We start from the raw sequence: 24,424 nt of genomic DNA on the forward strand, positions 1-24,424 counted from the left end.
CTTTTCTGTACACATAAAAATAGAAGAAAAATAGATGTTTTTATGAGCTTTTCTACCATCCATCGAGATCTGTTTGGCGTTTGGGGGGTGGTAGTGTCTCTGTTATGTTTATTCACCTATAATTTAAATACAACTAAAATGTCTCAAAAACAAGGGTTGTGAAGTATAGACCTTGCTTTGGGGAAGGCTGAGGAGAGAGACAATTGTATGGATCTAAAACTCAGTGCATGGCATTTGACAAACCAGTCTGCATTTGCAGGGATTAGTCCTGTTACTGCATCTTTCCTGGAAGGAGTTTGCACTACAGATATCCAAACAGCAGACTGATCCTGAGAGTAAGTATGGTCCCTGCTTAACATCATGACTGCTGAAATGCTAGAAAGAACATCTACAGAATATCAACAAAAAAAGCACAGTGTGATCATTTTCCTGTGAGGTGTTTTGAATTCTTTAACAGTCAGTCACAAATGGCCACTACTGTCAAAAAGGCACGGTCTCCCTAGTGACATCTTGGGACTGATTCATAAGGGGCTCTGATGACACGATGCCATAAGCTGAGTTACCAATACTGTTTCCTGAAACAACAAAATTTTCCTCAGACATCTCTTGTACCAGCCTGTTTGGCATTAATTAGCTGTTCTTAAATGTAAAGCTTTTTAGAAGCAATAATGAGTTTTTACACCACCTCAATTTTACAGATAATAAAGCTGCTGGGATAGGAATTGACCCATGCATCCTTTAGACAACCTAAACAATTGACCTAAATATTCCTTTATCAAAACCAGAGGATAATTATCATTCAAAGTTATTTCAAGCATGTTTCTAAAAACCACACTAGCCTTACTAACCAGTAACATCCATATGGATGTCACTACTTTCTGAAGTATTTTAACAGTGCATTACAGAGGTCTGTCCTAGCAAACAGGAGCTGTAGGGGTTGACTTACCACGAGAAGTAATCAAGCGATACTTTAAAAAGCAAATAAAATCAAATTAAAATGCCACCTGTTTCTTTTACCCCTAACAATGCACAGATGTCATGCCCTTTTGAAGACTTCTGTTTCTTAGAAATTCTGGGAACTTTTTTCTGCTATTGCCTCACCTGTGAGCTTTTCTTGTCTTTGCAGTGGCTTTTGGACACCTGTGGTGGAGCACTACCCCCCACTTCTTCCTCGATTTTCCCTCTGGCTGAATGTTTCTCAGTCTGTGACCTCCTGGAGATTGTGCGCTACTGTGTAGGCAGTTCTGAAAGGTAAATAAGAAATAGCAAGTCTAGTATGAGTGGCTTAAATTCACTAAATGGAGGGGATGGGCACATCCCCAATGCAAGAATTGTAGAGAAGTGCAATTTGCAAACCTTAGCAGAAGTGCTACCATGCGTGCTTGGAACAAATTGTCACGCACGCAGAGGTGACCTGTGGATGTGACAAGTCAGAGATACCTGTAAACAAAGTAAATGTGGGGGCAAAGAATAGGGAACTGGATGGGTTAATCCTTTCCAAAAAGTTAAAGACTGCTTTAATAAATGAAGAAAAGAGTGAGACTGGATGTGGAGCTCCCTTTGCCAGAAGTGGACATATTTAGTCATGGTATAAAGGCAATTTTATCAAATGTCTTTTTTTTGTTATGGTATTTTGAAGATGAATAAAAGGAACTGTGTACCTATCTGAAAAAGGTTTCCAAGAGTGATCTGTGCCCTGTGTTACTTGAAATGAGTTCTGCAATCTCAGTCAGCTGCAAGGCATCAGTTCTGCCTCCTGTGTGCAAGTGAAAGCATACGCTGGCTGAGCTGGGGTTTTCCCCTGTTTTAATATCAAATAGAAAAGTGAAACTGGATACCCATAAAGTATTGAATACAACCTGAAAACAGCTAAATATAAACTGAATACAACAACTGAGTGCAACCAAAATCATTCTGATCAGCTTTACCACTTCAGCAAATAGATGACATCTGGGTTGTTTGAGTGAAACGATGTATTTCTGAGCTGCCTTCCATAATCTTCCTGTAAGTTGACATTTGGCTTGCAGCAGATAAAGCTGAGCAATCACTTAATCATCAAGAAATTGGAATGAAACACCTCGTGTATGTTTTAAGCTTGTATTTCTATTACTTACAAGGCTCTTACGAATGTTCCAAGAGTTTGAGTAACTTCTAGATTTCCCTTTTCAGTCTTGATTTCATATGGAATGTTGTGAAGTGAATCACTTCAAAGCAGCTTTGTGGTTAACTCTGTGGGGTTGCTCCAGAGGTCTGTGGGAACCTGGATCTAGGAAAAACATGGGTAACATTAATGATTCCAGACCCAAGCTCAGTTGCAATGAGCTCTCAAGACTCTGCAAGTGGTTTTGGGAGAGCTTAACGGCCTGGCTACAGCCCTGACAGCAAATATAACATTTATTAATCACATGTGAGACAGAAATACGCAGCCATCATGGTACCAAACCAGCAGTATTGCCCTGAAAAGCAAAACAGGAGCAGTAGAAAACAAATAGTCAGCTAAGGATTTATTGCAGTGATCTAATTGACTCTAATGAGTAGAGTAATGCCATATATGATAAATTGATAGTTTGAAATACAGCTTGGAAAAGCACTCATTTCACATGTTAAAAATATCTTACGCCCTGATGTCAACAAAAGGATCACTGCATGGATGAGGGACTGGCATAGGGAAGTAATTGTCTGCTTTCATAACACACCGCTAAGCAGTTGCCACAGTCTAAGGGCTCCTTGGAGCAACAGAGACTCAGAGAAACCTTCTTGCAGCATGGAGGAACAGTTTCCATTGTGTGGTCCAAGAGCTGACAGTATGAACTTTCATGTGTGCCATGAGTTTGCCCAGCAAGCAGTGTTCCAGATATCCACCCTACAACCACGCAATGTGTGTGAATGGAGACAGTCAAAGGACAAGAGATCTGTAACAAAGCAGGCAGGGACCGTAACTAATTGTCAGCATAGATACACCCTCAGGAAGATGTTCTGAGGAACAGAGGAGCTTTGAACAGAGTCCAGCTGAGACCTGACCCAACTGTCTCAACAATTCATATCCCTCAGAACATGTAACTCTGACCCCAACGCAAAGAGGAGTCAAACAAATTTGCCATCCTGGAAATCAGAGAGCAAGCCGGAGCGGATCTCCTCATGAGTTGTCGGTGAAAGAAAAAGAAGGTACCACCACTTTTTATACATCAGAAGATTTTCTAATCTTTTCAAAAAGAGAAATCTCGAGGAGATGGGTGACACCAAATATTTCCCCCCCCTTCCCTTCTTCAGGGAGGTATTAGTGAATGCCCTCAGAAAAACAGAGCCAACATATACACATATCTGCACACATACAGTAGCTCTTTTGGGAGATGTTATACTTTGTAGATGCCACTTCTCTTCCTCAGGACAAGACAACTGTCGTGATCACAGAGGGGATTTACATTAAAGGATGATTTGATTTGGAGGCAAGAGGGCGCAGAACCAGGAGTACTGGAAGAAGGGCACCAAATGAGTTGTGGAAGGTTGTGTCATCATTAGTGAACTTCTAGACACCTTTTAGAGGTACAACATGAATTCCAAACCTAGCCAAAGTTGTTTTACCAACATAAACTGTTCAGCTGCTTTCCTCGTCCGTTATAACCCCCCCTGCCACCTTCTTGGTTTGTTTTGATTTTTATAAACTGGGGGATCTTTGGTTTAGGTATCACCTCACAGTAACTGCATCACTCTTGTGAATACTGTGTGAGAGTTGTCTTTCCTCCTTCATTTTGTACTGTCTCTAATTGAGATATAATGTCAAACTGCAGCAGGAAATGAAGCAAGGTCTAAGGTTATGTCTACACTACAGTTAGCTGAGGGGGGCAGCTGGCACTTAGACACAAGCATGCAGATTTTTTTTGCCATAAGGTCCACTACAGAGTATTCCTACAGCCTCCCGATTTTATGCCTTTACCCAAGTGTGGGCACGTACCCCCGGGCCTCTCTGTTGAGACCTTCTTGGATCCTTTCACCCTCTGATGTGAAATAATTTCCTTTTAGAAGAACTATGAAAAAGCGTAGGAGGGCTGTTCCTGCTTCCTCATTGCAAAGTGATTGCATTCAAGCCTGAGGTAAAGCAGGACATGATTTCTAAATCCATACCCCTCCAGCCTGGGTTTAAACAACACTCTTAAACCAATGGGCCGTTTTCTGCAAGAAAGAGCCACAGCGCACGGCTCAGATTATCTAACATAGGTGAAACGCCAGTTGCGGTTACAGCCCTCCAAAATAGCTACTGGAGCAATGGAGCTTACAATGGGGAAAGGCAAAGAAAAATCTGGGAGGAGCTAAAGGTGAAAAAAGATAATCTGGGAGGACCTAAGGAGGCAGAATCTGCTGTGTGCCATAGCATGAGGCTAGAAGAGACAGAGGTGCTGCCACCAGCCAGGCTGCTCCCAAGCCAAACAGAGGAGCTAAAGTTACAGTGACTTTCACCCTTCACTGTTTGGTGGCCTTTGTTTCCAGCGAAGGTGTAGCCCTGATGAATTTAAGCATAGTGAGAATTGGCTGCTCTTACTCATTCTTCAAAGCTTTTTCTGGATCTCTTGGACTTTACAAGCCACAGGGTGGAAATCGCTGGACAAAAACAGGTGACTAAGCAAAACAAGAGATTTCTTTGTTATTAGCAGCGTCACAAATGCTGTATGCCTGGTGACAAGGACTCAAGCTAACAAAGGCAGTACGCTGTAAGCTATACGCACTAAGGAGCTCAGTCCCCACCAGCTACCTCAGTCCCCTAGACCTGAGGGAAGCAGAAACCAGGCGCCACAGTTAAATCCCAAGGCGCCATCTCAGGTGCACAGACAGCTCAGGGGACGGGGAGCGCAAACCTCTCCCATCATTTTTAATGCCAGCCCCTGGGGAAGGAGCGCCCTGCAATTAAACCCTAGAGTGTTCGCTGGTGTAGTTTCACCTGAGGGCATCCCGGAGTCGGTGGAAGAGTTCTGATTTCCCTCGGGGTGTTGTTAACCCTCCCGGAGCGTGTGCAGGGGCACACCGGTGCCGGGAGCGGCCGAGGAGGCATCCTGCCCTCCTGACCCCAGCTCCTTGGGGCCGGTGACCGCCTCAACGAACCATAGCATCGTTTAGGTTGGGAAAGACCTTTAAGGTCATCGAGCCCACCCGTTAACCTAGCACTGCCAAGTCCACCACTAAACCATGTCCCTAAGCATCACGTCTACACGTCTTTTAAATATCTCCAGGGATGGTGACTCCACCACTTTCCTGGGCAGCCTGTTCCAGGGCTTGACAACCCTTTTGGTGAAGAAATTTTTCTTAATATCCAATCTAAACCTCCCCTGGAACAACTCGAGGCCGTTTCCTCTCGTCCTATGGCTTGTTATGTGGGAGAAGAGACTGACCCTCCCCTCGCCGTCACCGCTGCCCCTGGGCACAGTCGCGCTATCGCGCCCTATCGCGCCCTATCGCGCCCTATCGCCGCTTCCCCCAGCCTTCCTCCCAGCCACCAGGGGGCGCTGTGTGCGCGCCTGCCCCTTGCGGCCCGCCCGGCGGCGCGGCCGTCCGGAAGTGACGCTAGTGTTTTGCTCCGCCATTTCCGTCGGCGGCGGAGGCGGCCATGGATATCCTGAAGCGGGAGATCAGCCGTAAGCGGCAGCAGCTGGAGGAGAAGGAGCTCGTGGGGGTGAGGGCGGCCGGGGTGGAGGCTCGGGGCTGGGGTGGAGCGGCGGGAACGGCCCGAGGGGGAGGCTCGGGGCGGGGGTGAGGCGGGATGGGGCCGGGGAAGGGGAGAGGAAGCGGCCTGGGAGAGGGGCTCGGGTGAGGGGATCCGGAGCTGCCCAGGGTGGGGGTTTGGGAGGGTCGGGGTCGGCCCGGGAGGGGCTCGGGGAAGAGGAGCGGCAGGGGCTCAGGCTGGGGTGAGGGAAGGAGTGAGGAGGAGTTTGGGGCTGGGGACAGCGGAGCATTGGGGGCGCAGAAGCAGCCTGGCTTCAGGGCCTTGCTGTGTGCCTCTGCCTTTTGGAGCTGGTTTAGTTATTTCTTTCAGGCACTGAGGGATGAGAAAAGTCTGTGTCACCTTTGGTGAACGATGCGCAGATCCCTGTCCTCGCCACTGCTGCCTTCTGTTTGTAGCAGTAGTAGGGTCGCAGAGGTGCTGGGGTGTGTGCGGGCTGAGGGTGTTAGCTTAAAAACACCCACAGTAAAGCAGAGCGCTTTTGTGGATGTCTGAGTTTAGGTTTTGGCGTTAGTGGTTGAAGTGGGGAGCTGTGATTGGAGGCAGGCAGGCTGTAGGTCAGGCAGGCAAAGTATGAAGAAAGAAGTAATAGTGCATATTAATCAAGAGAAATGGTTCAGGGTGACCACAGTTGCTAGCTGTTGTGTGTGTGGAAGGTCTTGTCAAACACATTCCTATGTAGGTGCACCAAGCAAGCTTACAAAATACTCTGTGTAAAGGTGGTTTCTCCAGCCTCCTTGATTTAGTGTGAAATGACATGTTTTGTATGGTTTATTTAAACAACTTCCCTGTACTCTACCCTGGGGCTTGTTGTGCACGTCTGAACTGAAGCTTTACACTAATGAATACCATGGCCTTACATGGCAAAGAATGTTTTTTTTTTTTAAAGTGCTGATGAACACGTTGCACTTTTAAGTCTGCTTATACATATACTGCTGATTTTCAGAGGTGCTTCCAACTAGTTCCCTTTACATGACAATGTAGCCATCTCTATGAAAGGATGTAGCTGAATTCACCCAACCAAGTAAGGAAGTTTGAGCCGTTTTTGCCCAAGTGTGCAAAACTGTAAACTGTTAACAGTTTTTCTCTCTTTTAGGGAAATAAGAAATATTTCAAACGCAGTGAGTTAGCTAAAAAAGAGGAGGAGGCCTACTTTCAGAGATGTGGCTACAAGGTATGGTAATTGTTCTTTCAGGAATTTGTATGTTTACTTTGAAGTCTACATTTTATTATCAACAGTATAAATGTTTTTAATGATAATTGTTGTTCTTTGTTCAATCTGTTAATGTTATACATTAGCCTGTAAATGAGAAGCCACCTGGAGAGGTATGACTTTCCAAAACCATTTTCAATGCAGGGAAAGATATGCATGATATACAGCTACTTAAGTTTGTGTTATGGTTTGGCTTTTATTTCTTTTGTTTATTTTTTCGTGGAAAGCATGAAGTGGCTTGGGATCAAAGCTTGTCTTCCTTTCTTTTTAAATTGTGCTGTTAGGCATGAACACTGGATCTGATATAGCCACCTTCCTCTCCCCTTACTGGTAAAAAAATGGATTCATTCAGATAATTTTATCCATTCAAATAATTATCACGGTCTTGTCAAAATGTCCAAAAGAAATCAGTATAGTGTGGGTGCATATTAAAAAGATCTGCCAACTTTCATACTGTTTATATTTGTATTTGGGTTTTGGCCATCAAACATCCAGCATTGAAAGAGTGCAACAACAGCATTTATTTTCTTGCTGGCAAAATATTAGGAAACAATTGGTAACCTAGGGTGCATTTTGCAACAAATGAGTGATCTGGAAGGCTTTATCTGCCTTGTAATGGTGTCAGGGAAATGGTTTACTGAAATGGAAAGAATGTTGTTTTCTTTTACAAGTGTGTGTGTCTGCCTGCCTGCCTGATTATACGTGTATGGGAGGGGGTATGCATTCCCTTGTGGAAGGTGGAGGCTCGTAATCTTGTTTGCTGTTCCTGGGCACAAATAGGAGCTTTGTTTTCAATTGAACTTTACCTAGTTAGTGACTTATTCTGAAACCTTGATCTGTTTGTAGAATATTTGAACATCAATGCCAAAATGATTCTTGGAATGTGCAGCATATAGTCATGAGAGAGTTTTCTGTGAATCCAGTCACTCTTCCAAGTGGAAATGACTACATCATGCTTTTTGAGCATTAGCTTGAGTTCTTCAGAACCTTACATGGCAGTTAAAGTGCCATTACCTGTGCTGCTGCAGCACCAGTTTTGATTTGAAATGTAACCCTGAGAACGGTTTTAAAATAAGTTGCTTCTTTAAATTTAGTACCTTTTTAGAGCCTCCCAGATTTCTGCATTTGATCTTTACTACATTAATAAGATGTAGAATATAGACTGATTTCTTTTTAAATTCAGGTGCGTTTTTGCTTTGCTTAGACTTAATAAGCTGTAATAATTTGACTTGCTTGAAAAAGAAAGCACTGAAACCAAAGTAACTGTGGTAAAGATATTGCTTGTAACTTGGAGTCCAGCTGACAGAACGGATCAAATCTTTTCCCCCCATGCTGCTGTCTCTTTATGATTTCAAGAATGTTTGTAAGTTAAAATTTGTACGTATCCTTCTGCCATGGGAGTGTATTTCTTTATATATATATTTTTTTTTAATGTTTTTTTACACAGTTCTTCCATATTTTCTGTCCCTGTCAATTCCCCCTTTCCTGCATTGATGGAAGTTTTATTTTTTCCCCTCCCTTTATGTGTGAAGCATTGATTTGATTGTCCTTCCCTTACTTGTTCCAAACACCTGTGGTTATAGGATTGATTTCTGTGTTGGCTAGTACAGCACTGAGTATAGATTTGTGGCCGAATCCTGTAGCTGGAGCCACGGGGGTGGATCCTTACATCCACATGGAGTCATACTGACACCGGAGTGCAAGACTGGCACATTGGCCTGAAAGAATAGAAAAACTTCTTTAAAAAAATTTGTCTAGTACATTCTTCAGACTGATCAGCCCAAATACAGACTGGAAATGACAATGTACTGCCCATGCACGGAGAATGCTATAGGGTGCTGTAGGATTAAGTGGAGCATTTCACTCTTAGCAAGTATGGAAAGGAAATAAATTCTAGTAAGGAATCTATGAAAAAACAAGATGTGAGTGAGCACTGGAAATGTTTCCTTATTATAGGAATATTACCGGCAGCAATCTGCTCATGCTGTCAGAAGTGTAAAATTTGAGCTTATAAAGGGAACTGTAGTTACATGACTGCTGTCTCAAAGTTACTTTGATCAAAGAGTTGTTTTGCATTATTAAAATACTGAGTAATGAAGAAGGAAAGCTCTGTTTGATTCAGGGACCTTCTTTTAGGTTAAGAGGAGTTGTTAATGAGATCCTATCCCTATGAGGAGTTTTAGGTGTCTTTTTTTATTAAGCCGCAAGAAACTATGGCAATCTTGTTAGATGTGTTGCCTTAAACAAGCACCTATCAGGACCTGATAGAAGCCATGGATCGCTGCTAATTGTACTCAGCTTGCTGAAGCTGTAGATAATAAACTTTTTAAGCTGACACTGCCACCAAAAGAGGCAGCCCCACTCTCTCCCTGCCCTTGGGTTTTCGTTTCTGCCCTTGTGTTCATGCATGTGCTACGCCTGGTGAGCTGGATGAGGAGGTTTAGTGGGCTGGGAAGAGTACCTTTCTTTGTGTTTGCCAGATTATTTTCTGTTTGAATCATTTCTTCCACCTGGTTCATCACATAGCGATGCAAATGCTTTTGCATGGGTAAGGATAGAGCAGGGGCAGGAATCAAGAGGCAGAGGGTGGATTTGCTATTTCTGGCACCAGTGCTGACATCTGCCTGCTAAAGTGGTTGCCAAACTTCAGCAACTGTCCTTTCCATTTGCTATAGAGACTGCTTCCTGTAAGATCCACAACTGTTAGTTAAATACTGGTACTTTTAAAAGCTTTTATTGTTCCGTGAAATTCAATTCTAGACAGTAAAGACTATGAAACTAGAAGTTTATATTGTCGTATTACAATCTGTGTTCTAGAGTTCCAGTATCTTTACATTGCTGTCAATATATGGGTTTATTTCCTTTGGCCCATTAGTAATTATGTCTGTTCAATGTAGGTACAGCAGCAAGAGGAGGAGGAGAAGCCACTGACTTCATCAAATCCAGTGCTGGAACTCGAACTGGCAGAAGAAAAGTTACCAATGACCCTTTCCAGACAGGAGGTAAAATCAATCATCATAAACAGACTACTTGAGTTTACAACAAATGCGTCTGAAATTTCTTGTTAGGGCTGCTTTTTATAGTGAAGTGTATTTTTTTTTTTTATGGCAGTTTGTATAAAATAATAAGCCTCCACTTTTACAGTCAACAATGGTCATCTTTGCTCATCAAGGATCTGCTGTCCAATTGAATGCATAGGGAGGTACAGATAGGTAGAGCCTCTATGCTATGGATTTGCACAGGTGTGCTATAACATTTTACAGCTTTTTCAGATGACTTCTAGGCTAGTACCCTGAATATCAGTATTATCCTTACATAACAGTGAAGATGGCATGCTGGTTTTTTCCAAGATTTTTTTCCCCCAGCTTCTTTTCTTTGTAGCTCATTGGTCTGAACCCAAATTTAGAAACCAAGTTTTGGAAGTTCACCTTGATTTCTAGAAGAAAAAGTCCTGAAGCCAGAGCAGCCAGTGTGTTCTTTGTCCCTTCTAAGGATAAAAATACCTATGTGAATGTGAGTTCACAAACAGATCTGTACTCCAAAGCAGAAGACAAGCAGGAAGTTCAGAAGTACAGAATAAATTCCCATCTTGGAAGTACCGAAATTTGCAGCTGAAATCATCCACAAATATCACATGACCCTTAACTTTGCAAGATACTTCCTGTTTTTTACAGGAATATATCACAGGACTTGTAACGTGGGCTGTTGGTTTCATGTTTGGTCTGTATGTCCTGTGTAATGTTCACTGTCTCACTATTGATCTTCTTGTGTGCATGTTTTGGTCGAGGTTTAGGTGTTGCTGTGCCAGCACTCTATCCACCCCTGGTTTTGTGATACGTGTGCAAGTCAAATACTTGCCAACATACACCAAGACACTTGAACTGAGTAAACAAACTAATGTCTCAATTCGTTTAGTTTCTTATTGTCCAACCAGTCTATTGTTATAAGGAAGTAGTGGCATGAAATGAAAAGTAAGCCCTTCTCTTGATCACCAAAGTATTGCATGGTGATTCATGTATCAGTAAGCCTATTGCTTGGTACAGTACATGAATAACGATAAGTATAAAGAGTTCTAGAAGCAATGCATGAGATGAGGAATCGGGAGAATAAAGTTCAGGTTTTGGCTCTGCCCATGACACTGCAAATCAGCCAAGGGAGGATGTTATGCCTCTGTTACATCTAGTTTTAAAGTAACTATCACATTAGATTATGGGACTTAATATTTGCCAAATGCTTAAGGGTGAGAATTCTCAGGAAATCACTCTTGCAGATGTGCTGGGACAACCTGCAGCCTAGTTAGGGAGTATTTTTATTGCCCTGGACAAGTAGGTGAGTGAGATTATCGTCAAGTTCCTTTGTGATTTTGAAAACAGTTTTTAAGCTCTGCCAGAGGGATGATTTTGTGTTTAAGCAAGTCAGAACAGGTAGAAGTTAGACTATACTAAACAGCTTGGGATTTTATGCAAAATTTAGATTGGTAATATTTGGAATGACCTTTCACTGAAATACCGTGGGAATTTTATATTTAGGTTGTAAAGTGACTGGAACATTTTTCTACTCCTTAAAATATTGCCATTTCCTCTCCAGTCCAGCTCAGCTTGTTATTCTAAGCAAAGTAAATAAATCCATCCTTCTGGATTTTATTTTGCTTCCTTTACGAGTTTGCATGAGGGAATGCTTTGATTCTTTTCAGGTTATCAGGAGGTTACGAGAGAGAGGTGAGCCGATCAGACTGTTTGGAGAAACAGATTATGATGCATTTCAGCGTCTGAGGAAGATAGAAATTCTTGCACCTGAAGTGAACAAGGTAAGATTGGCTAGCTATTAGTTACTTACTTGTAGTGGGATTACCGATAAGGACCCCTATAAAAGTTAACTGAAAATCAGTTTAAGTAACTGTTAATTTTCAGCAGGGAGGAGTAGTACAGAGCAAAGAGAAATATCTGCTCCATCTCATTTATTGGCTTAGGAAGTATGTTAAATGTCATAGTTTTGTGCACAATTACAACTCCTTATGTTAGACAGTTCAACCCTAGAAACCTAAGCCCTTTTCAGTTGAAAGAGGGACCTCCAGGTGGCTGTAATACCCCAGCCTGTGCTGTTACCTGCTTTTTAACCAGCAGAGAAGACAGTCATCTACTGTTAAAACTGTCCTGTGTTTGTGATTATATGCATCTCTGAGAAGGTACAGGTAAGTAAGAGGACTGCATACTGTCTTTCTGGTATGTAAATGATTTTTCAAATCCCTTGATTCCAGAGGTATAACTTATTATGGAAACTTCATTTTTCCCCCCTTCCCTTTAAAGTAGCCATCAATTCAAAAAATGACTAAAAGATGTAGTTAACTGATTTACTCCTTTTGTCTTAAGAATTGATCAGTTAAGTGAGGAGGTGCAGTTGGAGTTTGTTTTGCATTCACTGTTAACCAAATTTGCAACCCAGCTAAAAGAGTGACAGTTTGGATTTTCTTCCCGAATTTGTGGCAAACTGAATTGTTTGAAACATCTTTGCTGGGGCTGCCCAGAAAAGGAAAGCCTTTTCCTGTTCAAGTCTTTTAAAAAAAGATAAACAGATTGATCTAAATGTTTATTTAAAAAAAAAAAAAAATTCTGCTAATGACAGCTTCCCCTCCAGTGACATCAACAACAATAGTAGGAGTATTAGGAAATAGTGAGCTCATAAATAGGATTGCGTTGGATTTTGTTACGTGTTTCAGTCGCTCCTGTTGCTCTGTTGCTTAAAATGTAGACAGTTATTACAACCAGTTTTTGGTTCAGACATTTTCAGGCTGCTAAATGATCAGTAGAAACGCTCCAGACAGTCAAGCATGATGATGGAAGAGAGGAAATAATGGTGCATATCTACTCCCAGCGGAGTGGCTGAATTTATCTTAGGGTAAAAATGTCATACTCCTTTATAGGGAGTGTGAGAAGTGGTGTGAGAAGCAGAAAAGGCCTTGGCTCTGTATGAGCACTGCTCAGCAGTAACTAAAACATCTCTGCATTATCAACACTGTTCTTAGCACAGATCCAAAACATAGCCTCATACCAGCTACTATGAAGAAAATTAATTCTATCGTAGCCAAAACCAGCACAAGCTTTATATTTTATGTCTCAAGAGTGCAAGTCCTCTAACTGTGTCTAAGCTGAGTTTCTTGTTCTATTTAAAAGCAGCCCTTAACTTTATATATATGGTTTCAAACTGATTCTAATTTTTTTTTTATCACCTATTCTAGAGTAGGGGATTTTAAACACTTCATCTATATAAAACATTCTGTTATGTTTAAATCATTGGTAATAAAGGGAAAGTACATAAATGTTTTATGTGATAGTACTGAAGGAGTGTTGCTTACCTTATTTACAACTTTTTTCAGGGTAGATGTGAAGACTTGCAGAGCTGATGGTGGTTATGGTCTGTTTTCTGTTTGGTTTGGGGTGGTTCAGTGCATTGCTTGGAGAAAATGTCTTGAAGGAATTCCTAGAAGTCAATTCAGTCCTCCATGCTTTTCTGGTGAAAATATGGTAAAAGGTCTTTTTCATAGGTATGAACATTGCAGAAGTTGATGCACCAGCTTTTTGTTAAGTGCTGAAGCAATCCAGAACTTGTTCTTTGCATTCAGTTTAAATTCAGACAACAAAGCTAAACCCTTATGCATGTTTTTACAGAATTTGGCTTTTCTTAAACAGAAGTTGGATGCTCACAGTGCCAGTACTGAACTGCTTTTATTTACTTGAGGTTTTTTTTGTAAATTAGTCATTTCTTATCTTTTCTAGGGCCTGAGAAACGACCTGAAGGCTGCTTTGGATAAGATTGACCAGCAGTATCTGAACGAAATTGTAGGAGGCCAAGAAGCAGGAGACGATGACTCACAGAATGACTTGAAAGTCCATGAGGAGAATACTACTATTGAAGAACTAGAAGTATGTGATGGGTAGAATTTAATTAAGGGATTATAGATGTAGTATATTGTTGTGAGAAAGCTTCAGGATTGTTTACAGAAAGTTGTCTTGTTTGCAACATCTAACTTAGGCATTCTGAAGTATCCTTAAATAAGCTCTGTTAGGCGATTTAGGTTTCTAAGATTTGAGTTGCACCATAGGTGCCTACAGTAGACATGTGAAAACTCAAGTGGTCTTTGTTTACAACACCTCATCAAAAAGGGGGCAGGACTTGCCTGCAAGGAGAGTGATACAGTTAGGATTCCCTCTGCAGGGAGTTTGGAAGTAGAGAATTTAATAAAAATACATTACCTGGTCATAAATTCTAAAGCCTTTCCAATGAGTATTTGAGAGGGTAATAAGCTTAGTACGAATGAATTTTCCCTATACAAGAAAGTTGGACTCTGAAAAATGGACACACAAAAAGAATGTTTGATATAAAAAAATCCAGGACCAAAAAAAAAAAGTGGACGTCACAAGTAGAGAGGTCACAGGAAATACAAGAATTGCAGAGACGATGTGTCCTAGAAACTTCAGTGCAAATGGCTACTATGTTCTGAAAGAATACCATGGTATTTGGGTAAGTGAATGTAGAATGAGTGCCATGAAACGCATTCAGCACCTGGTATTTTAGGGTAATGTTTTGAAAAGCGCATTAACTTCAGCTGAAGACTTTTACCCTTAATCTTCAAAATTCTTTGCAGGAGTTAATCTTCATAACGTCCCTCCAAAAGTGTGTTTAAGAAATAATCTGATTTATAACGGAAAGCCTAAACGAATACATTATTACTAGGAGATAGTCTTTGGGTTTTTTGTTAGGGTACCAGGGGTTCTGGTTTAAAATAACTGTAGTACCAGAATGGATACCGGTTGTAATGGGGCTGCATTTTATTGAACTGTTAGTTCTCAAAATATCCCCTTTTTGGGGTAGTAGGGCAGGCTTAGTTTGAGCCATGAAAGTAATCTTTTTCTGAAAAGTTTGAAAACACTGCAGTCTTAATTTTATCCTACTTTAACTGCATTACCTTGAGCATAAAGGCTTACATTGAATTGGGTTCCAAATCTAGGAGATTTTTAAAAAATAAAACTCCCTTTGAAAATGTGAGGACAATGGAAATAGATTATAAATCCAACTATACCTACTGGAAAATATTTCTAAAGTTGCTGTTAGTATTAACAGTTTTAAGGTTTTGGCAGGAACCTAGAGTATTGGTGCATACTACTGGGGTTTTTTGGTGGTGTTTTTGGTTTTTTAAGGTTTGTTCCCTCAATTTCACAGTTACAATTAAATGAAATGGTAAAAAGCCCCAGTACATCAGAGAATTGGAATAGCTTAACGAAATAACTAGGTTAATTGATGGCTTTGGGGATATCAAAAAATGCAGTGCACCCACAGTTCCCCTTAATACAGTGGTGTCAGACAGCTGCTGGTTATGCCAATAATTTAGTAGTTAATGAATGAAAAGGTACTGTTGCATTGACTTTTCAGAAATAATCATATTGGCTTTTTGACTTAAATGTTTTTAATAGATTAATGAATCTCAGTAGCATATATAGCTGTTTCATTACATTTTCTGAGTAGTGTTTTGGATTACTGGTGGAGTTTACTACAGTTCACGATGCAGTGAATCAGGCTCTGCTGTAGTGGTGGTGGCAAACTTCTAGACAATGTGGAAATAATTGCCTTTTTTGTCCTCTTCTAGGCTTTGGGAGAATCCTTAGGGCGGGGTGATGATCACTATGATATGGACATCATAACGAAGTTTTTAAAGGTAACAAACTCTAATAGATTAATTATTCTGTAGCTGTGTCATTTATTTTTTTCTATCATGCAGATACATTTTTGTGAATAGAAGGGACGATTTCAGTTGCTTGGAGAGAAAAACTCAGACATTGTGCTAAAGATGTGGGATTTTTCAAATGCTTCGCACTCCACAGCCTTGGTTAGTTACAATAGTGACTTCTGCTAGGCCTGGGAAAGAGCTGTTGGGAGAGCAGCGTTCTTCAAAATCTGGTCCTACTTTTCCAGAGAAAATAAATATGGTTTTGATTTCTGTATGGTAATTGAGGCAGTTGTATGTAGTTGCTTCTATGTACTACTATGGCATTAAAAACTTCCGAGGAGTCCCCACCTCCCTTCTCCAGGAACAGCGCAAGCTGAAATGAAATGTCACTTGGTTCTCTTATGTGAAATAAAAGAATTTTAAAGGAAGTCCGCTGGCTTTGCTAAGGAAACAGATTCAAGTGGATGCTAGAAAACTGTTTCCTTGTTTCCTGGCAAGAAGCCTGGATTGCCTCTCATTTGAGATGGTCCCTGTGTAACTATTGTGATGATCAGAAGTCACAGCAAGAGTTGAAGCTTTCATTTGTGGGTATCAGATATGTTGGCATTTTAATATAGTTTGGGTGGGGCAGTCAGACAAAGAAAGCTGAAAAATTGCTTTCCAGGTGGAGAGAAGGTACGATTGACATGTTTGCTTTCTGTCGTGTTGAATTTTCACTGTGATTTTTACTGTTCCTTGCACTCTTCCTCAAAAGTTACCCTGAAACATCAGCATTCTACTTGGATTTCTGCTCTTTTTATGTACCCCTCCTCCTTCCCAGCACTGATACCTACACTGTTGTTTCCTTGTACATGCTTTTTTTTTTTATACATGCTCCTCCTTCACCCGTGTGTTTTTGTGATAGGGTTGTTCATATCCCTCCTTGCCTATCCCTCTGAAAGAGGCTTCTTGCCTTTTAATTCGGATTTCTTCAAAAAACTCATTTTGCCTTGATGGCTTAAACAGCTGTTCCCATCTGTTTTGCCGCGGTTGTCACTAGATGGCACTATGACATAAATTTGCTTGTTCCTTGTAGTTTCTTCTTGGAGTTTGGGCTAAGGAGCTGAATGCCAGAGAAGACTACGTGAAACGGGGAGTACAGGGGAAGCTGAACAGTGCCACTCAAAAGCAGACGGAATCGTACCTGAGGCCCCTCTTCAGAAAACTTCGGAAAAGGGTGAATCACTTTTAAATGTCACTATCCTGTAAGACTTATTTTAACTTCTGCTTTCAAAGTACCCAGTGATTAGTGCCCTTTCCTAAGGTAATGTTATCTTCACTGAAGAAGAGAGGATAAGTGAGTTGGTCAGAGTTTCTGTGTGTAGAGCCCGTGACTCCCAGTTCTGACCTTTTTGTCTTGATGAGTGAATTCTTCTGCCTACCCACTGCTTTTCCAGGTGTTGCTTGATGTATCTATCACCTGTTCACTAGGTTGCAAACATGATGGAGAATTAGGATTGTATTTTGCACTTTGCCACTAGCTACTATGTGTAACCACTTAACCTCTCTTGCTTCTCAGATTCTTCATCTAAATAACAAAGATGTTTTCCTTTGTTAAAGTCCTCAAGCTAGGGTAGGCGCTAAACTTTGTATAAATGCTGAGTATGATGATTTTCCTGAACTGCTATTCTGAAGTAAAGATGTCTTCTTTTTTTATCTCCTTCTTTTTCTCCTGTAGACACTTCCTGCTGACATCAAAGAATCAATAACAGATATTATTAAATTCATGCTGCAAAGAGAATATGTGAAGGTATGTTTGTTTGCACTCTTCCAGCATGTTCAGGCTGCCTGGTTCCAATAGATTGAGTTTATTACTTCAACATTTCCTATTTTTCTTTTGCATTTTGAAGATATATAGCTGGAAATACACACAACGTATATTCAAAAAAAAATGAAACATGGTTGTTAAAGGTTAGGCTCCAGGTAGTGTTTGATCCACAGCCTGTCAGAAGACCTTTTGAGGTTGGTGAAACTGCAGAGCTTTGCAAGCACGAATAGAATTTTTCTCAGAGATGGTTATATTAAGTTGCAGAGGAATCCTGTATGGGTAACCTGATATTGTAAGGTTAAACGAAGGTATTGAATTAATAGTAATAGGGTGTTGATTAATTAATTAGGAATTAATTGAGGTGAACTGAGTTATTGAATATGAGACACTGTCCCTTTCTTTGGCTATGCTCACGTTAGCTGCCCTGGTAAGGTTGAGGTAAGTTAATGAAAAGTTTTTTGGACAAAGTCTGCTTACTGGAGGAGGCAGAAGTACTTTGGCACACAAGATCAAAGGCAGTGTTAGGTTTTGTTTGTAGCTGCCTTCAGAAGTGGAACTCGAATACCGATAGCATTTGCTTAAGCAGCTTGTGTATGCAGAGGAAATTGAGCTGTGTTTTGCCTTTAAATCAAGTATTTCTTATTATTCTTGTGAGGACTTGGGATAATTTGTCAAGAAAGCAAGCAAACCTGCTTTCGTTATTAAAAAACTTTAGAAGGCCTAAGGCAAGTTTAATCCAAATCACTTGACAATAGAACTAAACATGTGGGATGTATGATAGTGGGGGTTTGTTTTGGGGCATTTTTTTTTCTTTTGGTCATCATCATTAAGCTGAAATTCCCTTTCCGATGCCTTCCCAAAACAAGCAGTGAGTGTGTGGGAATGTGGCATATCTCATGGGTTAATCAGCTGTGCTCCTCTCTCCAGGAGGTGCTTGGCTTTATGTAAACTTCACAGGCTGATTTGGGGAGGGTTTGAGTACATATCTGGAAGTTTTGGGTTTTTTTTTAGTTAGGCTAATGAGCCTTGTGCTTTTAAAGATACTCATATGCTTTTCTATTTTGCTTCTCAAGAGACTTGTCTATTTCTGCCTGCTGTTGTCTTCTATGCTTTTTTTGCTTTGTGCAGCCTCGTGAGTACTACTGTCAGCCACAAATTCTTACTGCTTTGTTAGATGAAATGCTCAAAAGATTTAAATTTTGAAATCAACATGTGTCAGTAAGCAAATGCTAGAACGCAAGTTGTCCAGTCAACCTTAATTAACCGTGTTGTGACAGTCCTGGAAGGGTCTTTAATTGCATGTTCATGTACTATGTTTCATCACAAAACTATATTTAAGTCAGCAAGTAGACACTTGACTAAGACTGTTCAGACTCAGCGTCATGTAGGTGAAGACTAAGTCCTGTCCCTTCTTCAGGTTTACTCCCAGCTCTGTCTGTGATCCCCCTGCCTCGTTCATTATTCACCTCTCAGTTTGCTCAGTGCCAATTGGGAAGAAGCTGCACCCACTGGTCATGACTGCTACTTCTCATTGTTTAGTCTCTAAATGGGAGATGATAAATGAACTCCTTATCAGTGAGTCTTGTAGCTGCTTGCTAACAGTGGTGGAATGTCCTGCTCCAAGTCCTTCTTGAAGCTGCTTCTGTAATCACATGTATGTGTCTGTCCCTCTCGCTTCCTGGTTCTCAGTTGTCATGGCTTTTTTTAAGCTCTGTACTTCTCTTCCTTTCTCCCTTTCTACTCATTTTCCCTTCAAGTGTTATCCTTGTTCTTCCCCAGGGATGTTGTCTGCTACAGCTTTAAGTTAAGAAATGGGGTCTGCTATCTTGATCAGGAAATTTCAGACTCCTTTACTGCTGTTACTGCTCTGTTCGTAAACACTGCTACAAATATCCTTATTTAACCCAGTTTTGTAGAGAGCTGGTTCTCAGCCTCTTTGGAAGCTCGCTTCTCTCCCTGAGAGCTGTCAGGCCCCAGTGTACTCCTGTGTACCGGGTGACCTCAGTTCTGCACACGCAGCGTGGGCCTGCAGTGGGTTGCGCTTACAGCCAGGCTCCCTGTTCTAGTCTGCAAACAAAACAGCAAGGGTGTTGAAGGTGATTATAGCAGAAGAGCTTATGGGAACCTGAGAAAGCTGAGGTGAAAGTAGTCCCAGTAATATTTAGTTTTAGTCAACATTAGACTGCCTTATCGAGTGCTTTCTTTCATCACCCTACAGGTAAAGTCCATAGTCCTTGCTTCCCTCAGAATTCAGCATAAACATGAATCGTGTTAGGAAGGTGTGTTGTAAAATTGGTTAATATTGTGCAATGAAACCTGATTTGGAGAGACTGGAATATGTGGTCGTGTTGTATCTGGCAATGCAAAAATGCTCAGCTTTCTGATGCCCTTTCTGTTTTGCTAAGTGTGCATGCACTGTATTCTTTCAGGCAAATGATGCCTATCTTCAGATGGCTATTGGAAATGCTCCCTGGCCTATTGGTGTCACTATGGTTGGCATCCACGCTCGAACGGGTCGTGAAAAGATTTTCTCCAAGCACGTAGCCCACGTTCTCAACGATGAAACTCAAAGGAAGTATATTCAGGTAACGTTAGCTTTGGAAATCCCAACAGATTTGCTTTTGAAGTTAGGGGTTCTTTGAGAAATGACTGGTTTCATATTTACAGGTGATGTGCTAAAAAGGTCCTACAAATGGACAGTAGGCTTAGTTTGGGTCCAGCATAACATCCATTTACTAGGTAGCTCATCCTGGACCTGAAGGCTCTTCAGTGCTGGTCTAGGAACGGAGTCTGATGGGTTTTTCTATGTCTTGACTATTGTGATCCTGTATGAGCACCAAAGCAGCTGTGAAGACGTGCTTTATTGTCCTGAGTTCCTTCAGTGTTTGACTCCTGGTTTTAACATCACGTGTGGAATTTTATACCGCGAAATACAGTCCTTCTGACTATTTCTGCAACTAGATAAATTCATTCACTTTCCAAATGTGTTTCTTTAACAGTGTGGGCTCAAAATTCCAGGTCCAATTCTTCCTATGCATATTCATACTCGTCATGGACTTCTGTTGTTTGTGGAACTAATAGCAGTAGTTTTTCCTCTCCGATGTTTCAGCGTAATGGCTGGATGCGTCTGAGGAAACAAGTCTTCTCTCCTTATATTGTTAAATGTATTTGTTTCTTGCCAGTTGCATTTTCATTGAGATAAAGACCTTCTGGCTTAACTCTGAAGTCTTCAGAGCAGCATCGCGGCGTTCAGAGCTGCCGGCAGGATCTTGCTGCTGCGGCAGAAGCACTCCTGTTGCTTTTCAACTTCTGCAGATGTCTGCAAGCGGATTGCTTGTAAAATGCAGCTTCTTCTACCTTGAGTCTCTTTGTATTGGGGCTACAAGTATAACCTTTGGTTTCTTTTCAGCTGTAGTTTTTAATATCATAACCTGTCAAAAATTTCATCATGAAGTCAGAGGGAGCTCCAGACACTTACAGAGCCAACAAATTAAATTTGACCAATTCTTTTGTAAGGTGAAAATCATCATGTGGACTACACATCTTCAGAGACAGGCTCCAGTTAGTGTAATGCTTGCTTGGAAGTATTTAATGGATTAAATAGCTTATGTTAAACCAAACAGTTCTGTTGTTAGTGTGTTAAGAAAGGAATTTGAACTCCAAAGGAAGATTGTTGTGGGCTTCAACGTGGCCATAATGCTTCTTCTCCAGCTTTGGTGAATAATTGGCCATCTGTGTCCATTTGCCACTCTTCTAGCAGAAAGGTCTCTACTCTGTAGTGTTGCTTGATCTCTCTTAGCCTGCCCTTTGGAAGATACGGTGTATATGTATTCCTCACTTTGTCCCTTATCTGCTTTCGGGGTTACATCTGTTGGTCAAGGAAATTTTTGTGTTCATCTTCCCACTGTGAATTTCATATCTGTGCTTCTGAATTACACAACTTACTGAAGCGCAATGACAGAGTTGGCTTTAAACACGTATGTGTTGGTTTTAAATATCAGGTCTTGTTTAGCTAGTCTGGTTCAAACTGGAGCATGGAATATTATGTGCTCCCAGCAGTCACATCAAGCTAACATGTTTCTGATTTACAACAAACCTGGGATTGTAACATCCCAAACAAGAAGTCATTATGGTGCTAGGACATATTTTCCAGACTTGCCTGCATTGACAAGGCCAAAGCATCCTCTGTTGAATCATTTTTCCCTTCAGTGAGGAGCTGTCTTCCATGATGAGTTTCTTAATGACAGGCACATGACTCTGCCATCTTGCAGTACAATGTCACTACTAAATTACCATACCACCACAGCAGTTTTCTTTCTTCTTTGTTAGACTTTTATGCTTGACTTGACTGAAACCCTGTGATTATTTTCTTTCATGTTGTTTTTTGGCAATCGATGCCTTCAAAGAACAGAAGAGAAAAGTTGACATGCTGCCTTTCTTCTTGATTACTTCTTCAGTTTGCCTCCGTGGGGTAGGTCAGGTGTAGTGCCACCGTGGGGAGGAATGACATCTCTCCTCCAGAGAAATTGTTCGGTGGTTCTTGTAGCTGTGCAGCTTGTTTTGGTGTCAGAAATTGCTTTTTGCTCTATAAAATTACTTTTAATATTCAGGTTTCTTTAAAATATCTTTTATTGTGATAGTGTTGTTTTCTCCCGTGGCAGCGAAGAGGGATTAAAGCATTACTGTGATCCTTCGCTATGAATCTGTCATGAGGAATTGAATCTGTGGTCTCTTCGGTTATGCAGGCTCCTCTAATATTGGAGATAACTTGGCACTTTGCAGACAGAAAGATTCATAAAACTTGAAAACTGGAAAAGCAACCAAATAGAAAAAAACCAACCCCAAAATAACGACCGTTTGTCTTGAATTCTTCTTGTTAAGCTTAAAAATACTGTAGACTCTTAAGTTTGACAGCTGCAGTTTTATTACAGAATTGTCCTTGTTTTGTTAATTCCTAGGGGCTGAAGAGGCTCATGACCATTTGCCAGAAGCACTTCCCAACAGATCCATCGAAATGTGTGGAGTACAACGCTTTATGAGGCTCTGCAGTGTCCAAGGCGTGACTCATATTTTGATCTCCAAGACCCAGAAAGGATTGAAGAGACAGAGTTTGTGCTTTACCACCAAGAGGAACCTAGGGTGGGCTTTGCGGAAAAGCATAAAGCAGCAGATTTTCTACAGTTTCCTTTTTACAGGCCCCGTTTATTTAGATTTCTTTTTAAATCTATGCTTTATGCTGAACACATCCAGTATACAGCAAAGGGGGGGGGGCGGTTTAAAGAGGGTATGACCAGGACAGTGACCAGGGGACAATGAATGTGACCCTTGCTTTTATTTCAATTTGTTATTCAGGGAACCGTACGGACTGAACTGTTTCCCGTATCGTAGAGCTTTAGGTGAGATTCAGCCCTGCAAGGAGCGTATGTGGAGTTTTTTGGCTGCTTTCCCATTGGAGACTGATGTGGGGAGATGATTAGAGGGAAGCAGTTGAATCTGAATCTTGGTTATTTCTGTAAATATGAAGACTTTAATGGCTAATCTTTCATGTGGTATTTATCAGGAGGATTAAAAAAAAAAGGTTTATGTATTTGAAAAATACAGCCAGCCTCAGTGCAAAGAGTTTTTGATCTTGAATGCATCTGATTTGGCTTTTTTTTTTTTTTAACGACAGTTTCAATATAAACCTTCTGGGCTTGGGGGAAGTAATCGTATGGCTCTTGAGGCTTTCAAATCCCATTTTTATACATCTGGAGAAAATTTCAGTCTGCTGGGCATTGCAGAGAAAATAATTAGGACCTCCCGTGACCACAGACAGTAATTCTTGCAGCCACAAATCTTTACCGTTGTGCATCTTGACTGGGAATGGCAAAGAAACTCACAGAAATGATGTCTAATTCTGCATTAACAATGAAATATTGAAACTTTGTTAGTGGTGCAGGTTGAAAGTCTTAGGCTGAAATAATGTGCTTTTTTTTAATTACAAGAACAGCAGTACCTCTGCAACACTACTAACGGGTTCTTCTCTTAAGGAGGCCTTTCTAGAACCTACAGTGAAGCTCCAAAGAAGTCGTTGATCATTGCAGTGGCTGCTAATAACCGCCACTACCCACATTTGCGAGAATGCCGCCCTCGCGTCTGTCTGGCCCCACAGATGCCGCAGAGCCGATACAGAGCGCACTCCTCTGCCCCTGGAGAAGCCTCTTGTGTGGAGTCAGTGGAGAGGGGAGGCTCTGGTCCTGGCTGCCGGGGTTGGATTCAGGCAGGTATTTGAGTCTGGTATCCCACTACCATGAGGCAGCAGGTCATCTGATAGATCTGGCACTCGTGAGCTGTGGACCTGTAACCGTTGAGCTGCCACAGCCGTAGGGCTGGTACGGTGTGAGCAGAGCCACTTCCTGAAGAAATGCGTCAATATTCAAGTGTATTGGTTTGTCCAAGTCCTCACCTCGACTGGAAGTGTGGCGCAGGAACCGGTGCCCTCTTCTGAAGGAGTTACCTGTCTCCGTGGGTATTTACAGTGTGCCGTGGCACAGTGAGACATGGTGCTGGGGGATTTGTGCTGGCAGTGAGCTCGGAGGAGTATCTCAAGGAACTTCAGGTTCTTCTGGAGACTCTCTGGATTCTGAAGCGCCTCTTTGGACACAGGAGTTTTTCAGTCTGGAATGTCTGACCCCAGAGAAAATGTCAAGGGCTTAAATGGTTAAGAAGTACTAAAAATGAGGCTGATGAGACCTAACCAGCACTTGGGGAGGGGCCTGTGGGGAATAGACAGGGATTTGTGGGGAGAAGCTGGGCAGATGTCAAGAGCACGGAAGAGTTTCATTAACAGTGGTGTCTGGTGATTTTTGTGCAGTGCTCCATACAGATATTCTTCAGAGGCATTATTACAACAGGAAACATTTATAACACCGCAACTTTATCCCTCTCCCCACCCAGATGATTTCCTGAGCTGTTTCTAAATCTTTGTCCTGA

At 41.5% G+C, this 24,424-nt stretch overlaps 1 protein-coding gene across 1 annotated transcript; it reads left to right on the forward strand.

The window, feature by feature from the left end:
- The first annotated feature begins 5,564 nt into the window (after window positions 1-5,564).
- On the forward strand, window positions 5,565-23,086 carry PRPF18 (pre-mRNA processing factor 18). Its single transcript, XM_075024706.1, has 10 exons — window positions 5,565-5,662; window positions 6,807-6,884; window positions 9,821-9,925; window positions 11,617-11,730; window positions 13,697-13,843; window positions 15,565-15,633; window positions 16,721-16,861; window positions 17,363-17,434; window positions 19,882-20,037; window positions 22,411-23,086. The coding sequence occupies exons 1-10, from the start codon at window positions 5,597-5,599 to the stop codon at window positions 22,489-22,491; spliced, it is 1,029 nt and encodes a 342-aa protein (XP_074880807.1). The 5' UTR covers window positions 5,565-5,596; the 3' UTR covers window positions 22,492-23,086.
- The last annotated feature ends 1,338 nt before the right edge of the window (window positions 23,087-24,424 follow it).

The sequence above is a fragment of the Buteo buteo genome, chromosome 4 (genome assembly GCF_964188355.1).
Source record: "Buteo buteo chromosome 4, bButBut1.hap1.1, whole genome shotgun sequence".
In the NCBI taxonomy this organism is placed as follows: Eukaryota; Metazoa; Chordata; class Aves; order Accipitriformes; family Accipitridae; genus Buteo; species Buteo buteo.